This window comes from Phocoena sinus, chromosome 2 (assembly GCF_008692025.1).
Source record: "Phocoena sinus isolate mPhoSin1 chromosome 2, mPhoSin1.pri, whole genome shotgun sequence".
In the NCBI taxonomy this organism is placed as follows: domain Eukaryota; kingdom Metazoa; phylum Chordata; class Mammalia; order Artiodactyla; family Phocoenidae; genus Phocoena; species Phocoena sinus.
Window position 1 is genome coordinate 67,803,302 of NC_045764.1, and position 25,999 is coordinate 67,829,300.

At 37.2% G+C, this 25,999-nt stretch overlaps 1 protein-coding gene across 6 annotated transcripts in view; it reads right to left on the reverse strand.

The window, feature by feature from the left end:
* MAP2K5 (mitogen-activated protein kinase kinase 5) overlaps positions 1-25,999 on the reverse strand; it is a 269,304-nt gene that overhangs the window by 154,761 nt on the left and 88,544 nt on the right. For all 6 annotated transcript variants that reach the window (XM_032622664.1, XM_032622666.1, XM_032622662.1 and 3 more), the window contains 4 exons: positions 19,988-20,056; positions 19,813-19,894; positions 7,102-7,163; positions 1,409-1,457 (listed from right to left, as the gene is read on the reverse strand). In XM_032622664.1, coding sequence (XP_032478555.1) covers positions 1,409-1,457; positions 7,102-7,163; positions 19,813-19,894; positions 19,988-20,056 — 262 coding nt within the window. The remainder of the gene's footprint in view (positions 1-1,408; positions 1,458-7,101; positions 7,164-19,812; positions 19,895-19,987; positions 20,057-25,999) is intronic.

The window sequence follows — 25,999 nt, forward strand, 5'->3', positions numbered from 1 at the left end:
TGAGAAGCCCGCGCACCGCAACTAGAGAAAGCCCATACACAGCAACAAAGACCCAACGCAGCCAAAAATAAATAAATTAAAAAAAATAACATTTGAATTTCCATGGCAAGGTCCTTTTAATGAAGGCTTTGCTACTGAGCATTGATGACTTCCTTGATTTCCTTTGTCAAATGGATAGCAGATGTCCATAAAAATCAATAAAATGACAAGAACTGACCACTGTGTTATTTCCTATTAAAATGACTATAACCACTTTATGGGTTGGTGAGTGTGGGGAGGTGGGAGTACAGGGAAGCAATATAAGTCATATTATGTTAACAACCACTCTCTCTTAATCCCGGAGGAGAAAATGCTCCATTTTTTCTCACCCACCAGATGTATTCACATGCTTATTTATTCCCAGGAAGAATAATACACACTCAGTTCACTCTCCCTACATCTACATGTGTACCAACTATATATTCTAGAAATAGAGTGGACTGGCTTTAAAGAAAAACTTGGTTTATGATTCCAGTTAATCAGCATAAACACCTTCAAGAACTGAACTGAAAGTTTTGCTTGTCAAAATCTACATACCCTTTTCAAAAGAGGAAGGAAGATTTAAGCGCAAATTTGGAATCACTAGGATATTAAAACCACCACAACAAAAATAACCCTTAGTGACAGATGTGATACTACAATTGAAGACATCAGTTGTTTTCTCTCTCTCATACCTTATACCTTAAAAAAAACACACAAAACTTTCCTTTCATCACATCTGTGTATGTTGTTGCATTCTCCAAATGTGCATAAAGCTAGGCTGAGCAGAGGTGTAAATATAAACAGTAGTTAGTAACATTAGGCCAACTTCCAAATGAATTCAGACATTTGGGGAATATTAAAAAATGCAAAGGGAGGTTCCTTTTGCAACATTCAACAGTTATCTGATTATTCTTCTCATGTGTTCTGTTAATAGACTAGGAGACTAATTGCTGATGCACTTACCAATCCCTTATTTAAAGTTTCACTTTCAAGGTATGTAAAGCAATCTCTTAAGCAACAATGCACGAGGATATTTGAAATGTTAATAAAAGGAAGGGATGCAATTATATAGAAAGTGAAGGTTTTGCAATTAACTAGAGTTAAGAAAAATAAGATCCTGTCATTTCCAAATACTATGAAAAACACCGTTTTACATGTTTGGTAAACATTATTCACAAAAATACAATACCAAGTTTATAATCTAAATCAGAGTAGTTAAGGAAGAAAAAAAATTTTAAGTAACATTTATAAAGCAGCCATCTTACTGACTACCAAATATATCACCTGGCTTAAATATTAGATCATTTATTCACTTTAAAAATCAAGGTATAGGGAGAGCTCCCCACCTTACCCCAAATTAAGTCAGGGCTTGTAAGCCAGTACATACCTCTATGTAAAATCTTTAAACTCCACAAATAAGTAAGGCCTTTAACAACCTAAATTGAGAAAGAGAAAACAGGACAATGATGGTTTTTATAATGAACTTTCCACATTTAAACACATAATCATATCAGCCGTAATTTCTTCCTTCCAAAGTCTGTTAACCAACACGCATTTATTGAACACCTCCCATTTCTGTGTCAGGCGCTGTGGGGACACCAAATGTATAAGCTACAGGTTCCTTCCTTTAATGAGCTCAGAGTGTTTTGAAGATAAGGTACGATGAATGAAAGAAATGGATATGTGTGCACATAATATGACCTGGAAGTCCACTGATGAAGTTCTCAGTGGTGGTGTGGGCGGAAAGGAGAGGGACAGGAAAAAGGGACAAAAATTTTCATTTATATTCTATACTTCTGTACATGAAAAGAAAAATTTTTTAAGTCATGACATTTATGACCAAGGAGAGACATTTTTTTTTAAAACTTAACTAATGAGGGCAATGGGTAGACTAAAGGCTGCTTCCCCTGACAGTAGTCAGGAAGGCTTTACCAAAGTGCCAAGCCCTGAGTAACAGATTCAACTGATGTGAAGAAAAGTGAAAAAAGCATTCAAGCCAAGGTAAAAATATATGATCAGAGTGTTGGGGCAGTGCATTCTTCAAAAATATCAAGGAAGACAAACACTGAGACACTGTTCTAGATTAACAGAGACTAAACAGACATGACAACTAAATGGAACGTATAATCCAAGACTGGATGCTGGACTAGAAAATTTTTTTCTTTTGGTCTATAAAGGGTATTATTGGACAACTGGCAAAATCTGAATAAGGACTGTTGATTAGATAATAATGATGTATCAATGCTAATTTTCTAATTTTGATCCATATACAGTGATGATTTAAGAGAATGTCCTTGTTCTTAGGAAATACACACCTGGAGTAATTAGGAGTAAAGGGTCATGATATTTGCAACTAATTCTCAAATGTTTCAGGAAAAAAAATCTGTACATATATATTTAATCAAATATGGTTAATTGTTAACAACTGGGAAATCTGGGTGAAGCATCTTTGGGAATTCTTAGTATTACTCTCACCAGTTTTCTGGAAGTTTAAAATAATTTCAAAATAAAACGTTTCCCCCCAAATATTTTAAATGATTTTAGGGTAGGAAACAACAAAGCATATCAAGATGATGATCCTCACAAGCCAGTCTGACCGATGCAAGTATGTGTGGAATCATGTAGACAATATTGAAAGGGCAAGTAAAAGAAATAAAATGAGAAAATACAAACATCTGAGTTAGATTTTAGATTTTTTTAATTTAACAGACTGAGTTAAAAGTAATTAGTCGAATAAGGTACTGAAGAGAAGCTGTTTCCAAGACCCTAAGTACATGGGTTATAAGTGCTACCTTCTGTGTGGGAAAATTAATCATTAAAAGCTTTAAAAATCTTTATATAGAAATAGCTGTAAAAGGAGATGCATATGTTTTTATTCATACACACTGACCCTGTATGCACACGAGTGTGAACTTACCAATTTCAAGGTTGACTATTCATAATTAGGTATCAGATACAATGAACACACCACTATTATTAAAAATTTACTGGGGCTTCCCTGGTGGCACAGTGGTTGAGAGTCCGCCTGCCGATGCAGGGGACACGGGTTCGTGCCCCGGTCTGGGAAGATCCCACATGCCGCGGAGCGGCTGGGCCCGTGAGCCATGGCCACTGAGCCTGCGCGTCCGGAGCCTGTGCTCCGCAACGGGAGAGGCCACAACAGTGAGAGGCCCGCGTACCGCAGGGAAAAAAAAAAAAATTTACTGTAAGAATTTTAAAGTACCCATCATTACAGAAATTTTTAGGTGAGTCAGGAATATAAGAAAAAGAAAAACTACCATTATGAGAAGTAACCGAGTAATTTACATACCTTGAGAAAGATGAAAAGAGGGTTGGAGCTAAATATGCAAGGATTTTAGTTGATCAAAAAAGACCAAGGGCAATATTAAAAATAGAAATGCCAAGGGAAAAACCCAATTTCCAAATACTAAAGGTCTAGAAGAAGATAAAATCTATATCAACTAATGCTGAGCAGAAGTTAACATATTTTAATTGTTCTCACTGAGTGGAATGTACTCCTGAAAAATTTGCTAACGCATTATAATCAATTCTGTGATATATTTTTCTATTTTAAGAGAACAGAATACATATCTATAGCAAATGATTTCTTCCAGGATTCAGACTAAGTGGCATTACAATAAAACACATGTACTCTGAACAGTAAGATAGTAAAAGAAGAAAATAGGAAAATAGGAATAACTAACACAGAAGGAATAAGACAAAAATATTCCCTTAAATGCATATAAAAATAACATCAATAATAAAAACAATTTTTTCTTTGAGTAGTAGGACAATGTCATCTTATTTAGCTGGAAGTAATCACCCTCTGAGCTCTGGAAATAGGGTTAAAGTTCTCAACTTATAAGCTTAGTTGCATATTTTAAAGCTCTCCCATTAAAGATAACTCACCACTGAAAGTTAGTCCCACAGAAAATGAATAATCAGAAAACACACAGGGGAAGGCAATCCACCATATTCAGATTATCAGGCAGAGAAAAAGTAAAACAAATACTGATTTTATGATACTTGCTAAATTTATGTTTTGTTGGACATTCAAAAAGAAAATATTATTCTTCCAACTTTATCAAAATAGACTACATTTCCTTTAGAAGAAGAATAAATGCATGGGGAGCTACAAATCTGTCCATTGAAAATCTAGAGGGTATTATTGGTATTCAGTAAACTAGGTTTCACAACGACTTGACAAAGCCTTGACACTAAAAGTACTTATATCTGCTGCCAGTCACTCACTCCTTGACATGTCAAGTGCACAGCCTTTCAGGGACAACTTCAATCAACATTAGCACTCAAAATACAGTACACAGTGTCACTGCTTCAGAAATGAGAGGAAAAATAAAATGTGTTAGATGGCAGGGAAAGGGAGAAAGGCATTCTTCTTTATAGGAGACCAGATTCCAGTGGAAAGTGATAAAAATCACCAAGCAAGCTGTAAGGCTGAAATCAACAAGTTTATATGGATTTCTTTTTCTGGGAAAATATTCTCTTGCCATACATCCATCAAGAGAAAATTTGAACAACATATCATAAAGGCTGACAGGGGTCTATCCTGTAATGAATGTTGGATCTGTGGATCTGTATAGCATGCCAGACTATTAGAACCTGGAAAATAAAGTTACTTGGGGGAGGAAGAGATGCCTAGATGTGGTTCTAAGACATGAAAAGAATCTGAAGCAGTTGTATGTGTTACTCTAGTATTCTCTCATTCATACTTCTCTTTTTTACTTTTAAACCTCATTCTCCCTTTCATTTCTTCCTCTTCTTTTTTCTCATTTTCTTAGGAAACCAGACTGAAAGAGCATGGGGCCTGGAGTCAAACTGCCCTGGGTTCTAATTATTACTGACTAGCTCCATGATATCTCTAGGCAAGCTGTTTAACTTTTCTACACCTCATCTTGCACTTGTATAAAATATGCACAATCATCTATAGAGTTACTGTGAAGGGTAAATGACATAATATTTGTACATAGAACATTTATCAATGATTTTCATAAAGAAGTACTCAATATACACCTATTTCCCTCCTCTCTCCTGATTCTGTTCCTTCTGACTTGGCAAAAGAACCCATGTGCTTCCTTGGCCTCCCTGAGGGAACAAACTCAAGGGAATGATGTTGATGCTGTCTTCAGAACACTAGAGGAGTGATGGTCAAGGATACTGGGAACCCAATCAGGCTGTGAGAACATTTACTTTACAAATCATGTCCTACAAACCATCACTTTGCTAGTCTTATTTTGACTGGTAGAACCCTTCCACTGGTGTTTGTTAGCTGCAACAAAGGATTAACCAACTTTGTAGTCTACTAAAATTTCATTAAAAAAACACTTTGAAAGTATTATACAAGCTTAGGCCCTAGCAGAGTTTACCAAAAGTGGCAGATGAAGAGTAAAATTATCAAAAGCTTTTTTTTTTTTTTACTCTGGCCACAGGCAATTTTCATTACTATGACCTGATAAGCCATAAAAGCTGGTGAAATTGGACACATTTTAGGAAAAAAAAACAGCCTGATGTTTTAAAATGTAAGGGTTAAATACAAATAATGCTTTGGCTAGCACTTATTTCAAATGCCTTTCACTAAAATCACTGTCATATTTTCAATTAGGTAAGCCCTGCATTGAAGCTGGATTTTTTTTTTTTTTTTTTTTGCTGACTCCATTCACTTCACAGGCTTCCCACTCCAGTAGAAATGAAAAGACCGATGGCCTTGTGTGGCTGCCCTACACAAGAGGGAGGCAAGATTTATGAAATCCAGGAAGAACAAGCTTCTCTACTGAAGAAGGCAGATTCCTATTTTAGCCAAGTTTGATAGATAATTGAGTACAGAACTCATATACTTTTTGCTTTTTCAATTGGTATTCCTCCTTTTGTTTTGCCCTTTAATATACATGTTTTTAAACTTTAGAGCTAAGAAATGCCAAAAGCCACAAAGCATTCATTCCCCCCTGAGATTAAAAGAGGAAATGGAACATTTTTATTTTCATCTAAAATAGTGCTTTAAGTAGTCAAATTTCATACTCATCTACCTAAACATGTAGATTAGAAGCTACTTAGCAGCAATAGCATCAGGAAAGAAAGTTCTCATCACCCTGGGCAGTTCTCACTAATAATTAGAAAGAAAAAAGGAAAGCTGTGAATTACAATGAACTAAGACTAAATAAGTGTCCATGTTGGATTAAAGGATCTGTGTTGTCAGTTTGATGTATAATGAATGTGAAAATCAGCCATTTAATTAAATGGTACATGGTATAATCACTTTGTTCTGCACTAAACTGCTTAAGTTATCAGAGCGCCTTTAGTTTAGCAACTGTTTACTATTACACCACCCACGACTTCTCTTAGACACTGTTTAGCCTATGTTATTCCAAATTTGAAATCTGGAGTTTATATAGTAATGTTAATTTAGTTGATATAGTTCATCGGTTTAAATTAGTGAATATAGAAAAGAGGAAATCACAAAGGTATAAATTCCAGATATACGTGGTGAAAAAATTAAAAACCAACTACATAAAAAGTCTGCAAAAATCTTTAAGACTAAAGTACTATTTTCTTATAGATGGTTTTATTTTAATAATTTAGGCTTTAGAAGTATTTTCTAATCATATGCCTATAACTACAAAATGTCCTTAAAACAGCTTTCTTTCCAAAGAACATGGAAATTTTACTGGTTAACAAGAGTAGTAAGGTCCCTGCAAATACATGAAACTAGAACAGGTCAGAATATGCAGGAAATTCCCTGGCAGTCCAGTGGTTAGGACCTGGCCCTTTCACTGACAGGGCCCAGGTTCGATCCCTGGTCAGGGAACTAAGATCCTGCAAGCCACGCGGCGTGGCCAAAAAAAAGAATATCCACAAGCCTGAAAACTGTCATGTGTCTATGTCATTATTGTAGGTTGGTCTATGAAAAGAAGAAAGGACAAAAATGATAAGAGAGTTAAGAAGGCCCTGGCAGTCAGCATGGATTGAAGAAAAAGAAAAAAAAAATCCTGAGGATATAAAGAGAATAATGTTTGACTATAGAGATTAAATCACCCAAATTTCATAGAGTTGAAGCCATATACTCACCGCCACTGCAATTCTTCCAAGGACATGCTCTGGAATTTTTCTATATACATCCAAAGATCCCCCTGTAGAAACAAACATGTTGTGTTACAACAAATGAAACTACTAGAAAAGTGCACTGGGCCCCTCCTCTGTGGATCCATTGTGAGACTTCTTTTTCTCTACTGACATCATGCATTGGATGTCTAGGGTAAAATTAGCTTTTTAGTCCAGTTTTATCAATATTTATGACATAATCATACTTCCAGATGAAGCATAACTAGATACTTTCATTTTATTCTCAAGTGTATAATCGTACACGTGTAAAAACTGAAGGAAAGTAGTGAAGGACAGGCTAAGAATCTGTACTTTACGTAAACTTAAATACATACGCAAAACTAAAGGTCAATAGGACAATCATATCTAGGCATCTAGCTTGTGTTAACAGTTTTCTCAAAGGTAAACCAGGACCCTATCTTAGAATTTTCATATTAACCAAACAAAAGCTGGTACGTATAAAATTCAAAATACACATAAAAACTAATAAAGTAAAATAGTTATGTTAACATCTATCTAAATGAATGTTACCCTTCAAATTAGGTACCATGACAAGCAATCAACATATTCCAAAGATACTATCTTAGAACAAAATGGTTTTTTTCTTTTTTGGAAATTCTCTTTGATACAATTTTGAAAACTACTTTATGAGGTTAAAAAGAACTCCTTATTTCGTAACATTTTTTCACTAAAATGGTATTCACTAACATCCTTCACCTTTACCAAATTCAGCTTTTGGTGGTTTCCAAACAACAAAATCACTAGATTGTGAACATGATAAAGGCAGGGGTCATGTTGTTTGTTTTTAATTTTCATCAACCTAGAAATCAGCACAACTAACAGAGAGTACATATTCAATAAATATCTGTCAGATGAATAAATAAATTTAAATCGCCATGAATTTTACCAGCTAGGTTAAGTTGCTCTGAAAACAGTTTCAAAAGAAGGGACTGCAAACCATCTGCAGCAACAATAACATCATTAAGATAATGGCATAACTTTCCCAGGAAACTATTTCAAAGGAACCAGTATTCATTTGGAAGTATAAATTTGAGTATGCTTGTTAAATTTTTAATCTTATACAAGTAGTATAAGAATTTCAGGAAGAGATGCAAAGAACCACTACTTTACTCATATTAACGATATGATTATATGAGAACTATTTTAATCACATGTAATAACCTTTCTTTGAGTCAAGGTGAGGTGTACAGTCTTTCAGTTCCATACAGGAATTATCCAATATATTTGAGAAACAATTTTTGTTTCTATCAGAAGCTAAATATTCATACTTAACAATTTTACCACTGGATGCTTAATAAGTATGCCTCGTAAGATGTTAACATGGACCATATTATCCTTTTCAAATGCAGTTAAGTCTATTTTGCAAATATAAATATTTTTATGTCGTTTTCCTAAAGCTGAACAGAGAAAAAATTATTTTTCCCTGTAAAAAATATTATATCAATATATATTCCATATATATAAAGATACTGGCTTTGTATTTATCTTGTTTAAAGCAGGAAAATGATCACTTCTTTCATTAACTTTGGCTTGTAGTTTCCAGATTCTGACAAGAAGCTGGAAAACCACAGTGTTAGTAAACCTTATGCTTTGGTTCTGGGTGCTACCGGGAAGAGAATGAAAAAAAGACACTTCTGCAATGAGGTGAGCCATCTTTATTTACTAAAATGGCATTTTTATTATAGATGCAAGAAAAGTGAAAACACGGTAGAAAAAACATTTCATGTTCTCATCGATCTTTCAGATGAATTGGCAGTTGCAAGAATGAACAGTCTCAAGAAGATCAAGCTTTACATGTTGGTATTTGGAATCCTCATTAATGGAGTTTAGTGGGCCAGTCCCTTATGAAGTGAACAGCTTGAGTGGCTCAAAACCAGGAGGTGCAAATCTATTCACATACACTACTAAGAGGTGCTAAGAGAAGATTTATTTTTACATAGGATATAAATCAGGGCTTAATTAGCTAAATGGATAGTAGTCAACAAGCTAAATCAAAAAACCAAAGATTACATTACCTCCATTTTTAGTGGAACAAGACAAAAAAGAATCCCATTTTGAGGTAATTCACTGATTTTTCTAAATATCTACTTAATCTCAGTTATATCCCACTCTCCTTAGCTATCCATATGGGTAAATCTTTACGTAGCTGGCTTTGTGTCATCACAGATTCATCCTGTCCTTGACATAATCATTAGAGAGAGATACTGTCAGAGGCAAAAAAAAATTGTGGCAGATCCACTTAGAATCAATAGTTCCTACTAAGCCGGATGAGTTCTCATGCAATTAAAATAACTCTTACCAGGGTAAAAATGGCAGAGGGTTTTCAGTTGAATTTTTACTGAGTTTTACTATCATTTCTATCCTATAGGCCTAGGCAACCTTTAGACTCATCAAATCATCAAACATTAGTGCTGGAGGGACCTTAAAGATCAGCCCAATGACTTTATTTGACAGAGGAGGGAAACTGAGTCCAGAGAGGTGGGCGTTCTAGTCACAGCCATGAGTCAGTTGATGCCAGAACTCAGAAAAGATCTGAACCTTTGAACTGCAAAGATCTAAAAGGTTTCTCCATAACATCACATAGCTTGAGAATCACATGTGAACTTTCTAGTCTCACTGCAATGTGATATTACTATATGACACATACTCAGAGAGACAGTTTAATCTTTGCTGAGGCATTGGTATTCAAGGCATATAGATACTCGTTTATCTGTTGAATGGTTGCTTTGAACCTTCTCCTCATGACTCCAAGGTCACTGGTTTACTCTCTGTGACCTGTCACTTCCTCAGGTTCCCTGGCCTCAGATCATCCCTAGCCAGTCATTTCCTTGCATGCCACTATCCACCACGGGAACCGGGAGGAAGAGTGCTAACAGAGTAGCAAAAAATCCATGTCAACTGCCAAACAACTACACATTTCTGTTGATGAACTGGGGCTATCATCTTCATGAAATTAAGCCAAAAGAACTCATGGGGGGGCTTGCCTGGTGGCACAGTGGTTGAGAGTCCGCCTGCCGATGCAGGGGACACGGGTTCGTGCCCCGGTCTGGGAAGATCCCACATGCCGCGGAGCGGCTGGGCCCGTGAGCCATGGCTGCTGAGGCTGCGCGTCCGGAGCCTGTGCTCCACAACGGGAGAGGCCACAACAGTGAGAGGCCCGCATACCGCAAAAAAAAAAAAAAACCTCATGGGGTAAGGTCTGTGTTTATCCTAATACAGGGCTACAACATAAAGTAGTGCCTTGCATGTGGGATAAACAGATATGTAGTAAATGAACAAGTAACATTAGTTTCATATTCATCCCAATATTTTCCTCAAAATGATCATGATTATTATTAATACTAACAAAATTGAAATCTGGAGCCACAAGCAAAAATTTCAGAAACTCTCTTAGTCTCTTCCAGTTGAAAAAAATAAAGAGCCGTTTCTTTCTTTGCAACATGGGTTTTGGGGGAACAACTTATTCCCATGATGGTAATCCAAATACATGTACACAGATTCTGAGATGCTATATTTGGGTATTTCTGAGTGAATTTAATTTTTGACTTAATGAGAAGGCCTATCAAATCACTCCCCTACTTGAAACCTTCCAATACATCCTAACAAATTCAGACTGAAACATAAATTCCTCACCATGACCTACAAGGCCTACACAATCTAGCTTCTGCCTATTTCTCTGGCCTCCTGGTCTGGCCCCAGGTCCTCTCATCACTACTCTCAAGTCACCACGGCCTTCTTGTGGGGCCTGATTACACCAAGCTTGCTTCTCACCTTAGAGCATTTATACTTGATCCTCTGCCTTGAAGATCTTCCCCATGACCTTCCCTGAGCTGGCTCACTGACATTAAAGTCTCTGCTAAAATGCCACTCCCATAAAGAAGCCATCCCTTGGACCTAGAGACTGTCATACAGAGTGAAGTAAGTCAGAAAGAGAAAAACAAATATCGTATATTAACACACATATGTGGAATCTAGAAAAACGGTACAGATGAACCAGTCTGCAAGGCAGAAATACACAGATGAAGAGAACAAAGATATGGACACCAAGGGGAGAAAGTGGCGGTGGGGGGGTGAGGGTGGCGGTGGTGGGATGAACTGGAAGATTGCGAATGACATATATACACTAATATGTATAAAATAGGTAACTAATAAGAACCTGCTGTATAAAAAATAAATAAATAAAATTTTTTTAGTTAAAAAAAAAAAATAGAAGAAGCCATCCCTGACCGTCCTGTATAGCAGCAGTCCCCAAACTTTTTGGCACCAGGGACCGGTTTTGTGGAAGACAATTTTTCCACGGACAGTGGGGTGTGGGGATGGTTCAGGCAGTAATGTGAGCAATGGGGAGCGGCAGATGAAGCTTTGCTTGCTCACCTCCTGCTGTGAGGCCCGGCTCCTGACAGGCTGCAGACAAGCACTGGTCAATGGCCCAGAGGTTGGGGACCCCTGCAATATAGCACCTCCTCTCCTTATTAGTCATCATCTACCCTGCTTTAGGTTCTAACTAGACTTATCCCTCTCTGAGAGTGTACTGTATGTTTCTTATCTCCCCTTCTAGAATTTAAGCCCCATACCAACAGGGATTAAGTCTTATTCACTGTTGTCCCCCAAGTTTAGAACAGTATCTGAAAGAAAGTGCTCAATTACTACTTGGAAATAAACAACTAATATAAGATTAAAATAAATAATGGGAATTTACACTAACAGAACAGAACTAGGGTTGAGACAAAGTTGTCGAGAAGTTTAATTGAGATAGGAAGGGGAGAGAAGGAATGATAGAGGACGGCACATAGTTTTTGGTCCATGTATTTTTGAGGAATATTTTGTTTATTACAGAGAGAATGAAGGTCCAAAAGAGAGAGGGTGGTTAATGGAGAAACTCCACCAAGGGGATGCACACGTAAAGGGACTGACCTTAAACAGCTTTTCATGTGAGAGGTGGATCAGGTGTGTGCAGTTGTTGCTAAGCTATAGGTGGAAAAGCAAGGAATTATGAGAGCTCATACCTGATAGTCTATGTTGTCTCTAAATGAGAAAGAGGTAGGTAAAATCTGGGGAAGGGTAATAAAGTTTTACAGGAGCTGATGTGGGAAATAGCAGAGAAGATGGTAATGGGAGAACAAAACTTAAGAAGTAGGAAATTTTAGTGTTCAGGGACCAGTTAGGGTAGAGTAAAGGGAAGCTGCCAACAGCAGTAGGAGAAGGGCTTCAGGCAGCTCAAGTCAAGAGAGTGAGGAGTCTCAAAAAAAGGGGTTAAATATAGGTTATAAAGTGAATATTTTAAGATAAGGACTTAAAGTATTAAAATGTAACTAAAAGGTGACATCACTAAAAACAGCAGGGTAAGGTCCTCTGAAAATTCTCTTCTCCACAAAAGCAATGAAAAAACACACAAAAATTGTCAGAATCAACTTGTTCACAACTCTTGAAATTAGCCAAAGGATTGTAGCAACCCTAAAATTGTTTATTCAGGACAACGCTTGAATCTTGGTAAGAACAGCAAGCTTTGTGGCATTTTAACTTGCCCTATTCCCACTGCCTGATCTCCAGCTTCAGTGCAGCCTTGAAAACCAGCAGCCTGCCATCACAGTAAACTCCAGCAGCCTGATAGCCACTGCACAGGCAGAACTGATTTGGTGCTCCTTCATATCCACATTCTCATAAAAGTTTCACTTCTGACCTGTTTGGGGGTTCCCTGGAAGACCCCACTTGCAATGCTGTCTTTACTTACACCTTATACAAAAAACCTTTTCCTTAGGGGCATTTATTGAAAACAATTAGAAGCAATCAATTAACTCTGTAACTTACTGAGGTGGCAGATAACAGTTTAGGTAAACAATAGGCTAACCAAAAGTCTTAAAAGGAAAAGCTGGGGAATGAGATGTCAATAGAGGCTTTGAGGGACTTCCCTGGTGGCGCAGTGGTTAAGAGTCTGCCTGCCAATGCAGGGGACATGGGTTCGAGCCCTGGTCTGGGAAGATCCCACATGCTGTGGAGCAACTAAGCCTATGCGCCACGGCTACTGAGCCTGCTCTCTAGAACCGCAAGCCACAACTACTGAGCCTGAGTGCCACAACTCCTGAAGCCCACACGCCTAGAGCCCGTGCTTCAACAGAAGCTACCGCAAGGAGAAGCTGTGCACCGCAACAAAGAGTAGACCCCGCTCACCACAACTAGAGAAAGCCAGTGCGCGGTAACGAAGACCCAACACAGCCAAAGATAAATAAATAAATAGATTTATTGGAAAAAGAAAAAATAGAGGCTTTGAAAAGCTGCAACATATTCTTGGGAATCTAGGATATATGCATGTACAAGGCCATGTGCATGCTCAGGAGGGCCTGGAGGAGGCTTTCAGCAGTCACCTTGGGCTGAACATGAGGCTCAGCACAAGCAGGAAGCAAAGACTAAGGCACAGTTATCAACTGGTGGGAGAGTATTAGACTTACCCCTCTCTGAGAGTGGGAGAGTACTGAAGGTGTGCCCCAACACACTCAGAACCCTTCAGCAAAGACTGGGAGACTTATTAGCCCCAGGCATTTAAGGAAATCTCTGCCTAATCATTAGCTGACCAGTAAGCTAACTGAAAGAGGCTTCAGTGGCTACACACTGGAGACAGAAACACTACAGAATAGTTTAGAAAAGTCACTAAACAAACATATCCAACAAAAACAAACCCTGGGGATGAGGGAGAATCTGATTTCTAGAGTTAACACATTACATAATTTAAAATGTCCAGTTTTCAACAATAAAAAATGAGACATGTAAAGAAACAAAAAGGTATGACCCATACACAGGAACAAAAGCAATCAACAGAAACTGTCCCTAAAAAAGCTCAGATGTTGGACTTACTGGAAAAAAATCTTTAATCAGCTATGTTAATATACATCCATATAACTAAAGGAAACCGTCTGTAAGGAACTAAAGTATGAGAATGATGTCTTCCCAAATACAGGCTATCAATAAAGAGGCAAATTACATACCCTCCCAAACATACACATATACATACACACATATATACAAATCCCTCTCTCTCTCTCTCCCTGTGTATATATATATACACACACACACACAGAGATATAAAATAAAGTTTGGAGCAAAGTTTTTGTATGCTACTGAAAGGAAGTTGATATTAATCTGAAATAAGTTGTTGATATTAATCTGTATAAGTTAAGATGATAACTGTAATCTCTAGGGAAACCAAACATACACCTTAAAAATATAGTAAAAGAAACCACAAGATAATTTAAACAGTACATTAGAAAATATCTATTTAATATAAAAGAAAGCAGTAATGAACGAACAGAAGAACATAAAAGAAGACTTAAAGAAAACAAATAGTAAAATGGCAGATATGAATTCTAGCTTGTCATTAATTACATTAAATGTAAATGAATTAAACACTCTAACTGAATGAAAGATTGACAAACTGGATAAAAAAATTATCCAACTCTATGCTGCCCATAGGTGATGCACTTTAGATTCAAAGACCCAAATAGGCTGAAAATAAACAACGGAAAAAGACATAACAAGCAAACAGTAATCAATAGGGAACCGGAATGACTATACTAAATTAGACAAAATAGACTCTTAGGCAAATGCTGTGACTAGAGACAAAGAAACACATTTTATAATGATAAAAGTCAATTCATCAAGAAGATATAACAATTACAAACATACATGCACCTAACAATAGAATGCCAAAATATGTGATGCATAAACTGACAAAACTGAAGGGAGAAACAGACAACCAAAAAATACCCCATTTCAATACCCACTTTCAACAGTAGATAGAACAATTTGCACTAAAGATTAACAAGGAAATAAAATACTTAACACCATAAACCACCTACTCCTGACAGACATCTCAAGAACACTCCACCCAACAATAGCAGAATACATTTTTCTCAGGTGCACATGGAACATTCTCTAGGACAGACAATATTTTAGGGCATAAAACAAATCTCAATAAATTTAAAAGGACTGAAATCATACAAAGCATGTTCTCTGACCTCTAAGGAATATTAGAAATCAGCAACAGAAGGACAAATTCAATGTGGAAAATGACACATTCCTAAATAAAAATGGGTCAAAAGAGAAATCACAGGGATTTTCTTTGTGGGGAATTAGAAAACACTTTCAGATAAATGAAAATGAAAAGAACAACATATTAAAACTTCTAGGGTGCAGCTAAAGAGGTGCTTAGAGGGACATGTATAGCTGCAAACGCCTACATTAAATAAGAAAGATCTCAATATCCTAACTTCACAGCTTAAAAATACAGAAAAAGAGGAGCAAACTAAAAACAGAGCTAGTAGATATTAATAAGTATTAGACCAGAGATCTAACACAATAGAAAAACAACAGAGAAACATCAAAGAAATCAAGAGTTGGTTTTTGAAAAAGACAAAGAAACTGATCAACTTTTAGCTACCCTGACCAAGAGAAAAAGGGATAAGACTCAAATTAATAAAATCTGGAATGAAAGAGAGAACATTAACACTGACTTTACTGAAATAAAAATGAGTACAAAGGAATACTAGGAATAATTGTTTACCAACAAATTAGATAATCTAGATGAAATGAACAAACTTCTAGAAAGCCACAAAGTACCAAAACAGACTCAAGAAGAAATAGAAATTCTGAATAAACCTGTAACTATAACTAATAAAGATATTGGTTGGTAATTTTAAAAACTACTCACAATATTATTCAGTCTTAAACAGAAAGTAAATTCTGACATATGCTACAACATTGGTAAATCTTGAGGACATTATGAAAAGTGAAACAAGCCAGTCCCAAAAAAGACAAATACTGTGCAGGTTCACTTAGCTGAGGTATCCAGAGTAGCCCAACTCATACAGACAGAAAGTAGAATATTCGCTACCAGGGGCTGGGAGTAGGAGGCAAAGGAGAGTTATGGCTTAATGGGTATGGGGTTTCAGTTTTGCAAGCTGAAAAGAATTTGGAGATGGACGGTGGTGGTTGCATGGTAATGTGAATGAACTAATGCTGCTGAACTACACACTTAAAAATGGCTAATATGGTAAATTATATATGTATTATACCACAGTTTTTGAAAAACTTTTGGGAAAGACAGTCTTAAGCACACAGTCTTGCTAAATCCTACTTGGCCACATAAGAATGGGCCTTGGGGCTGGAACACTTGCTTACCAAGAGATAAAGTGGCCACATAACCTGTGCTGGGTTTATCTCCTTGTTTTGGAATATCTTTCCCTGTTTTAGGCTCAGTGTGTACTCCTTTGTCCTGATTAAGCATGTGCATCAATGGACCTTAGGCATACCTCCAGCTTTCAGGATTTCTGACTCCAGGGGAGTAGGGCAGAGTGGGGGGTACTTTTGCTGCAACACAGATGGGTATGTGCAGGCCAACTGCCCTGCACAGACTGCCAGGAGGGACCTGCTGTTGGCCATTGGGAACTGACACCCACTACTAAAGCTGATCTTGCTCTGTCTCTCTTTTTTTTTTTATGTGAGTAAAGCATTGTTCAATCCAGTGCTTGATTGTATTCTGTTTTTCTTGGCAACTCCAATACCAAGATGCAGTGGGCAGCAGTGCTTGGACTTCTCCTAATGAGAGACAACAAATGCCACCTGACCACAAAAACTACTCGCAAAGAAAACCCCAGGACCAGATGGCTTCACCGGTGAATTATACCAAACGTTTTAAGAAGAATTAACATCAATCTTTCACAAACTCTTCCAAAAAACAGAAGAGGAGGGAACACTGTCCAACTCATTCTTTGAGGACAGAATTATCCTGATATCAAACTCACACAATGACATTACAAGAAAAGAAAACTACAAACCAATATCACTTAAGAATATGGATGTAAAAATCCTCAACAAAATACTAACAAATTGAATCCAGCAACATATAAAAAGGATTATACAGGACTGATTCAATATGCAAAAATCTATTAATGTAATACACTGTAACTATGGAATAAAGGACCAAAAAACACATGATCATTTTAATAGACAAAAAAAGCACTTGACAAAATCTAATGCCAATTTATGATAAAAATACTCAACAAACTTGATAAATGACATCTACCAAAACCCCACAGTTAACATCATACTTAATGGTGAAAGACTGAAAGCTTCCCTTCTAAGGAGCAAAAGAAGGATGTCTGCTCTCACTACTTCTATTCAACACTGTACTGAGGGACTTCCCTGGTGGTCCAGTGGTTAAGAATCCGTCTTGCAATGCAGGGGACACCGGTGCAATCCCTGGTCAGGGAACTGAGATCTCACATGCTGTGGGGCAATTAAGCCTGCGTGCCACGACTAGAGAGCCCTTGCGCTGCAACTAATGACCCTGCGTGCCACAACTAGAGAGAAGCCTGTGCACTGCAACAAAGAGCCCACGTGCTGGGACGAAGGATCCTGGGTACTGCAACTAAGACCCAATGCAGCCAAAAAATAAATAAATAGTTTTTTCAAAAATTAAAAAACCCCAAAAAACCACTGTCCTGAAAGTTTTAGCCAGGGTAGTTTAGCAAGAAACAGAAAAAAAGACATCCAAAATGGAAAAGAAGATGTAACACTACCTCTATTTTCAAATGACATGATCTTCTATATGGAAAACCCTAAGGAATCTATAAAAACCTATTAAGAGTTTAAGGAACAAGTTTAGCAAACTGAATGCAAACTGGTGTAAAATGGAATGGAACAGTTTGGCAGTGTTAAACATAGAGCTACCATATGACCCAGCAATTCTACTCCTACTGACATACTCAAGAGAAGTGAAAACGTATGTCCACAAAAAACTTGTACACAAAAGTACATAGCAGCATCATTCACAACAGCCAAAAAATGGAAACATCACAAATGCTCATCAGTGATGAATGAGTAAAGAAAATGTGGTGGTCTATACGATGGACTATTATGCAGTCATGAAAAGTAATGAAGTACTGATAAATTTTACAACCTGCGTGAACCTCGAGAACATTATGCTAAGTGAAAGAAGCCAAACACAAAGGCCACATACTGTATGATTCCACTTAATCTGAAATGTCCAAAATAGGGAAATCCATAGAGACAGAAAGTAGATTAATGGTTGCCAGGGACTAGAGGGAACAGGGTATAGGGAGTGACTACTAATGGGTAGGGAATTCATTTCCAGGGTGATAAAAATGTTTTGGAATTAGTGGTGATGGTTACACAACCTTGTGAATATACTAAAAACCACTGAACTGTACACATTAGAAGGACGAATTTTATGGTATTTGAACATACCATCTTAATAAATACATTTTTTAATATAACAAAAATTGAGGATTCAAAACAGGATGATGAAAAGTCATAAAGTAATGACATGTACTGGCTCTATGAACCCATTTTTTCTAGTCAGTCTCCTTGAATACTAATTGTCATACTTCCCATATGTTTGTAAGACTTTTAATTCTTGACATCTACTATAACTAATTTAGAACACATTATTATAGTAACAAGGTGTCAATGATGGCTCATTAAAAAGTCTTGTGGGGGGCTTCCCTGGTGGTGCAGTGGTTAAGAATCCACCTGCCAATGCAGAGGACACGGGTTCGAGCCCTGGTCCGGGAAGACCCCACATTCTGCGGAGCAACTAAGCCCGTGTGCCACAACTACTGAAGCCCACGAGCCTAGAGCCCATGCTCCGCAACAAGAGAAGCCACTGCAATGAGAAGCCCACGCACCGCAATGAAGAGTAGCCCCTGCTCACCGCAACTAGAGACAGCCCACGCACAGCAAAAAAAAAAACAAAGTCTTGTGGGGAATGAACTAATTGTATTATTAATATACTGAGAATCCCCCAAATGAACTAAGTATATTTTTTAAATGTTGAGGGTTTTTTTTTTTTTTTGGCCGTACCGCTCGGCTTGCAGGATCTTAGTTCCCCAACCAGGGATTGAACCCGGGCCATGGCAATGAAAGCACTGAGTCCTAACCACTGAACCACTAGGGAACTCCCAAATGTTGAGTTTTAATGAGCTAGACATTAAAAAATTGAATATGTGAAATTTAAAGACTGTTTTGATTTCAAATAGGTAAACAATAACAATGATGACATCATTTTAATGATAGGGTGCCAAGAAATTTGCATTTTGCCAAAATATTCAGAACAAAAAAGATTTATCAAAATAGAAATGAATAAAAAATAAAGGAAGGAAGGAAAGGGCTAGAGTCCAAAGAAAACTAAACAAATCTTGGTTAAACAGCTGTGTCGGAAAACAATTTCTTATCTTGCAATTAAGATCCGATTTCTTTCTAAAAGACACAGGACATTGCATTAACAGATTTCTTTAAAAGAAAATCTGTTTTGGCTATTGAAACATTAAAAGAACAGAGCAACTCTTTTGCAAGTGAAGACAGATAGTATGGAAGAATCAAGTATCAAACCACCGATTAGACTAGTATTTAATCTATTTAAATTTTCAGTAAAAGGAAATGAACTTACATTCTTGAAATTATGGCTCGGCTATAAATATTTAACAACAGGAACCCTTAACACTAAGATGTTTTAGAGCATAAAGGAGGTAATTATTAGTATATTTTCATTATTTTTAATTCTACTTGATACCTATATCAAAATCAGGTTTTAAAGCACTCTACTCCCAAAATCACTTTTAAAGTATTATAAAAGGGAAGACTCACCATCCATGAATTCTGTACATATTGAAATTCTGTTTTCCACAAAAAATGCACCATAAAACCCTATGATATATGATGAATCACACTGTTAACAAAAATAAGACAAAAGTAGTTAATAGCCTGCAAGCCAATACCACAGGCATACTTTATAAGGAAAAGTGACCAAGAAAAAAATTACCTTATAAAGAATTTCCAATTCAGACATAATTTGCTTCTGAAGTTCCAGTGTAATATCTAGTAGTATGACCTAAATATATAAAGGAATCAACATTTACACATTTATTCACCTTTAAATTAAATATAGTCATATTCATTATGAAATATAAAAACAAAAAATATGGTGTTTCCTCTATTCATTCCACCTCTCTCCTCCCCACCACAACCTCCAGTAATACAAACTGTGTCCACATCTGTCTAACACTTTGTATTGGGGGAGGCGGTATACAAGTGATTGATGGGATCAAAGAAAAAGCCAGGTCTCAAAGGTCAGTATTAACAGCTTTGAAAGTCAGTTAAGTTATAACACCCTTAATTTATACATCCTATTTTGGTCACATTGGTTATTTTGAGAAGAGGAAGATCGTAATGACCTTGAAACCATTAAAAAAATAATTGTCTTGTAATTCAGACACTGGGCAAAAGCAGAGAGAATAATGAGTAAAAATAACATTTAAAGTAGATTTTTAGTTATGAGAGAAATAAGGAGTTTTAAAAATATGTCAGGTTTTTATATTCTTCCAGGTGGGTAATCTTTCTTTGCCAAAACTGTTATAAAATGTTGGAGCTTGAAGGAACCTCAGAAATGATTTCACCTAATTCCCTTCTTTTTAAATAATTAATTAATTAATTAATTTTGGCTGCGTTGGGTCTTCGTTGCTGTGTGCGGGCTCTCTCTAGTTGTGGTGAGTGGGGGCTACTCTTCATTGCAGTGCATGCGCTTCTCATTGCGGTGGTTTCTCTTGTTGCAGAGCACGGGCTCTAGGCAAGCAGGCTTCAGCAGTTGCAGCACGTGGGCTCAGTAGTTGTGGCACATGGGCTTAGCTCCTCTGCAGCATGTGGGATCTTCCCGGACCAGGGCTCGAAACCATATCCCCTGCATTGGCAGGTGGAATCTTAACCACTGAGCCACCAGGGAAGTCCCTAATTCCCTTCTTTTAGAGGAAGAAACCAAGGTTCTGAGGAGTCATGAGGCCCAGCAATGTCAGGGCCCCTCCCTGATTCCAAGGACCATGCACTTTCCAGTATGCCCTGAGGTTTTATGGTTCTCCTTAAAATATCAACCACTGAGTCAAATTCATAACATAGAAACGTACAATAGTATATTTATAAACTTACCTAGAAGAAATTCTAATTTATTTCAAACACTTAATTTTTTAAGAAAGAAGACCATCAACCATTGAAATTTTACTTAGCATTTCCTGTGAAGCCAATTCAAGGGAAATTGTTTTTTACTTAAAACAGACAGTGATGATAATAAAATAACTGGAAGATAATTTCTAAGATTTGTGGCAGAGTTTCTGACTCTAGACATTTCTAGATAAAAACTTAACATTCAGGATTACCAATGATAGTCTAATTAAACACCATCCAACACTGAACCACATTTTGTATTACAATGGCAGAATATGTGTGTGTGTGTGTGTGTGTGTGTGTGTATACACACACACACACACATATATATAATCAATACTGGAGGAAAAAACAAATTTTGAATTGCAAACTGCTGTTAGAGCAAGGAAATAAAAGGATAATCTCTAAAACACAGATTTTATAGTCCTGACATCCGTTGCGGAGAGGGTAAAATGAGTACAAAAAGGCATAGCAGTTTCTATCAAGAGTTTGCTTTAGGCTTATTTATAAAAGCTCTCACTAAAACTAGACTGTAAGTGTAATGCAAAACTGCCAAGAAGCATTTAAACATTTCTCCCAATCAATAGTCATTTGCCACAATATTCACTTACATTTTTGTTCCTGTATAAAATTTAGCAACAAAATTAATTCATCTAGTGTTGTTTGAATTCTATGCCATAAAATATTAGAGCTATTCATCCTACTATGTCAAGTACAGGGACTCTTTCAACCTGAAAAACTCTGCTAAAAGGAGTAAGGTATTATTTACCTTAAAGCAGTGGTTCTCAACCTTGGCCTCACATTATAATTACCTTTATATCTAGGTGTTTATATAAATATATAAGGACACTTATATGTGCAAATCCTGATGCACAGGGCTTACTCCAGAATAAGGGAATCAGAATCTCTAGGGTTGGGCCCACATCTCTGCATTTTTAAAAAATTTCCCAGATAATTTGTAACCCACAGTAAGGTTGAGAATCCCTTATTTAATGTTTCCAAAATGTCGTTTATTCAGTGTTTAGTATGACTACTAAGATATACTGCACCTCCAGGCCCCCAATCAAGAAACAACATGATGCCACAAGGCTAACCAAAACCTTGTTATTAACCCAAAACTACCAGCTATGAACATATTCTCTTCACAGAGAACCTTAACTGGGCTCCTATGGCCTCAAATAAAGTTAAAATTCTAGCATGATAGTCAAGGAATTCTTCCACAGTCTACCTCCAACTTGTTATTCTAGCTCCTTCTCCCACTACTCCTTACCACAAACCCAATCTACGTGTAAAACCAGATGATTTCTACCGGTCCACACACATATCCTGTGCTTTCCCCAAGCTGTTCCCTCCACTTGAGGTGTGCTTCCTTGCTCCATTCCATAGTCACTGGCCATAAAACCTTTCCTATCCTTTAGATACAGCTTGAATGCCACCACCACCTCCATAAAGCCAGCCCCAAAGCCCTCCATCAGATCCTTTATCTTTTTCCTTATCACAAGCTGCCTTTAGCATTAATACCTCATCTCCTAAAAACAGAAGCCTAGAGAGTACAGAGTGGTTGTAAGCCCCTGAACGGCAACGGCGACGACTGTCTTGTGTATTTTTCTCTGGTCCCCTCCCCCCATATCCAGCACCCAGCCCAGGGTCTTACTCAAGTGGTGCCCATTAAGTGATGTGGGACTTAATTAAAGTACTCCTTACAAACATAATCCTACAAATAAGAAGCTATTTCTAGACAGGAAGGAAATGAATTGCCTGATTTCTATAACTGAATTTAAAACCAAAGACATAAACACCAAAATAAATAAAATTGCCACACTGGCCTAACATGTAGTAAGTAACACCGTATTTGTGGGACCAATCCACTGCACCCTAATAGGTCTTGATCATTCCTGGAATTTGCTATAGTCCAGAATAGTGGAGATTCCATAATGGTAAAAAAATGAAAATGTAATTTCTGGGAACTTGAGAGGGCAAGTAAAATCTACCCTAAAATGGAAAAATTGGGAAAAAAGCATGGCGAATACTAATATTTTTTTCTGAAGAACAAGGAAAGCATGAACTCCTTAAGTCTTCATGATTGTTTTTTTTTCTCCTTAGGAAGAGCTAAATTTTTCAAACTGGAAAGAATTTGAACATGAAGCATTTCCTGGAGAAAGGGTTAAGTGAGAAGCTGAAATACCTGAGTGCATTTCCGCTGCTCTCCACTACACCTCCAAATAAGGATGAGTTGTCAAGTTAAATATAAGCAGTCAAGTGACTGAATTATAATTTACTCTGTGCTCAATTTAAATTAGTGTGAGGCTATTAAAATATACAGTATAAATACGGCAATTCATCACAAGCTGTCATGGATGACTTCATTTATTTGCTGGAGTGGCACACGCTCCACTAAAGGGAAGGAGAGCAAAATCACAGGTCAAATTAAGCCGCTATTCTGTTTTAATTCGCTTATTTAATCTGTGGCGACATAATTGTCTTTTACAGTATGTACAACTCAGAAAGGAAATTTGGGAGGGTTACAGTCAGTATACAAATGATTAATCAAATGGTCCATTTAAATGCTAGTTTAAAAGCAGCAGAAACCCAAAGCAGTCAAAGAATGATAATCAGCACATGCTACATACAAGGCTAAATTTCCTGGAAGATGGATTTTTCCCAATTAGAATATTTACAGTACTGGGGAATCTATTGAGCTCTACTCTTTCAAAGATTTTATAGACTACATTAACGGTATAAAAAGGTTCTGTTTGCAAGATGGCTAACAGTATTTTTATTTGTTTTCTGCTCTACTTGTTTGCAATGGTCTTGCTTAACTACATTCCTCCCCCGCCGCCCACCAAAAGCTAGTTAGAAACACATATTCATACACAGTCATCGAATAGTTATCTTTGAACTAGCATTAGTATCATTTTGAGGCAAATTTTTTTCTAAACTCAGTGATATAAAATAAAAATTCAAGATACTTCTATTCGTCCCAAAATTCAACTTTCTTTTTATAATATCTGAAATATTTTCCCGCCTTTGAAGTCTAAAGAGGTAAACACTAATACGCTTAGACACTGCAATATTCTTTAGACAAAAAAGTCTAGAAAATAAGAACATTTACAAGTACAAAGAAATATTTTGAGTAGGAAGAGAAAAGTAACAGATTTTCAAGGACTCTCATCTAATTGCTCCCACAGACATTCAAACTATGGGTCCAAATGACCATTTGACTTGGAAAATTAAATTTCCCTCATCATTCTATGCAGGCATCAGAGCCCTGCAGGTGATTCTGTTTAGACAAGGACTGTGATTTGCTGCTCTTCGCAATCCCTTTGTGACACCAGGCAGCCCCGTTTCACAGCTGAGGTCACTGAGAGGTTCAAGTGACATGCTTGAAGTCACACAAAAGTCAGGAGAGGGTCAGGAAAGGACCAAATGCACTTCTAACTCTTAACCTTTCATTTCACCCTTTAATATAAAAAAAAAGCTAAGAAATACTCTGGGTGAGAGCAATGGTCCATACAAAGAACACTATGGCATATTTTGTATGTGAGCTGAACCTACTTTCAGGATGTTACTTCAAAAGATGAATGAATGAATGAAAGAACAAATGACAGAATAAAATTTATTTAGTTAGTCATTCAACTAATTATGTGTTGAACATCTAATCATTACAAGATGTTCAGTGCTCTGTACTAGGCCCTGTATGCAAGGTTCTACATGAATCAATGAGTCAGACAAGAAGCTAAATAAGATCTGTTCCCCACTTACAAAGAGATTTCAGTGTAACAGGGGAAATGTACATGTATACTAATAGCAAAATACAAGGCACTATGTGATAACACCCGTAAGAGACATACAGAGAATTCTAGGGAGGTTCAAGGGAGAAGGTGAGTGAGTGAGAGATATACCAGATGTGACAGGATTTATTCAAGTAAGTTCAATGGAAGAGCAAGCTTTGGAGCTGACCCTTGAAGGGTGTTAAGTATTTTGATAAGTGGAGACATGGGTGAAGGCATTCTAATTAGAAAGAAATACATGAGTAAAAGTGTTGAAGTGAGACACTACTTGGGTTCAGATAAGGCAATGAGTTCAACTTAAAAGCAGCACAGGATTCAGACACATAATGCTTCAAAAGTAGGCTGATGACCTACTGTGGAAGATCTTGAGTTCCATTCAACAGAGCTTTTACTTGGGAAGTAATGTAGAGCCTTTGAAGACTTTTGAGAAGGGAAGAGATACGACTAGAACTATGTTTTAAGAAGCCAAATCCAAGGGTAGTGAGCAGAAATATAGTACAGAGCATGGACTTGAGGCAAGACTGCCCTGAGTTCAAAGCCTGGTTCCATTACATATTAGCTGTGGGACTAAGCTACTTAAATATTCTGTGCCTCAGCTTCTGCGTCTGTAAAATGAGGATCCATAATGGTAGTAACTGCAAAAGGTCACTGTGAGCATTAAATGAGGAAAACGTATGTAGAGTGCTTAGCACAGTACAAATGATCAATAAATGGGAGCCTGTATTTTTGAGAGAATAATTTAAAAGCTGGTCAACATGTCTGACAAGAGACAAAAACAAGCATCTGGATTTGCATGGTGACAAGAAAGGAAGAGATACTAAAATTTAAATAACAACAACAACAAAAAAGAAACCCAGAAAAATCAACAGGCTTCTAGACACTAGATATCAGCTAAAATAGGACAGTGATCCCTAAGACATGGAATAAGATGAGTCCTATGACTGTTGAGCTTACTAACTAGACAAGAGTTTCCAGGCCCCGCCCCTGCATGGGACCCAGGGGAAGCTCAGCCACCTCCCTAAGCTGAGAGAACTGGGAGTCCGAGGAGG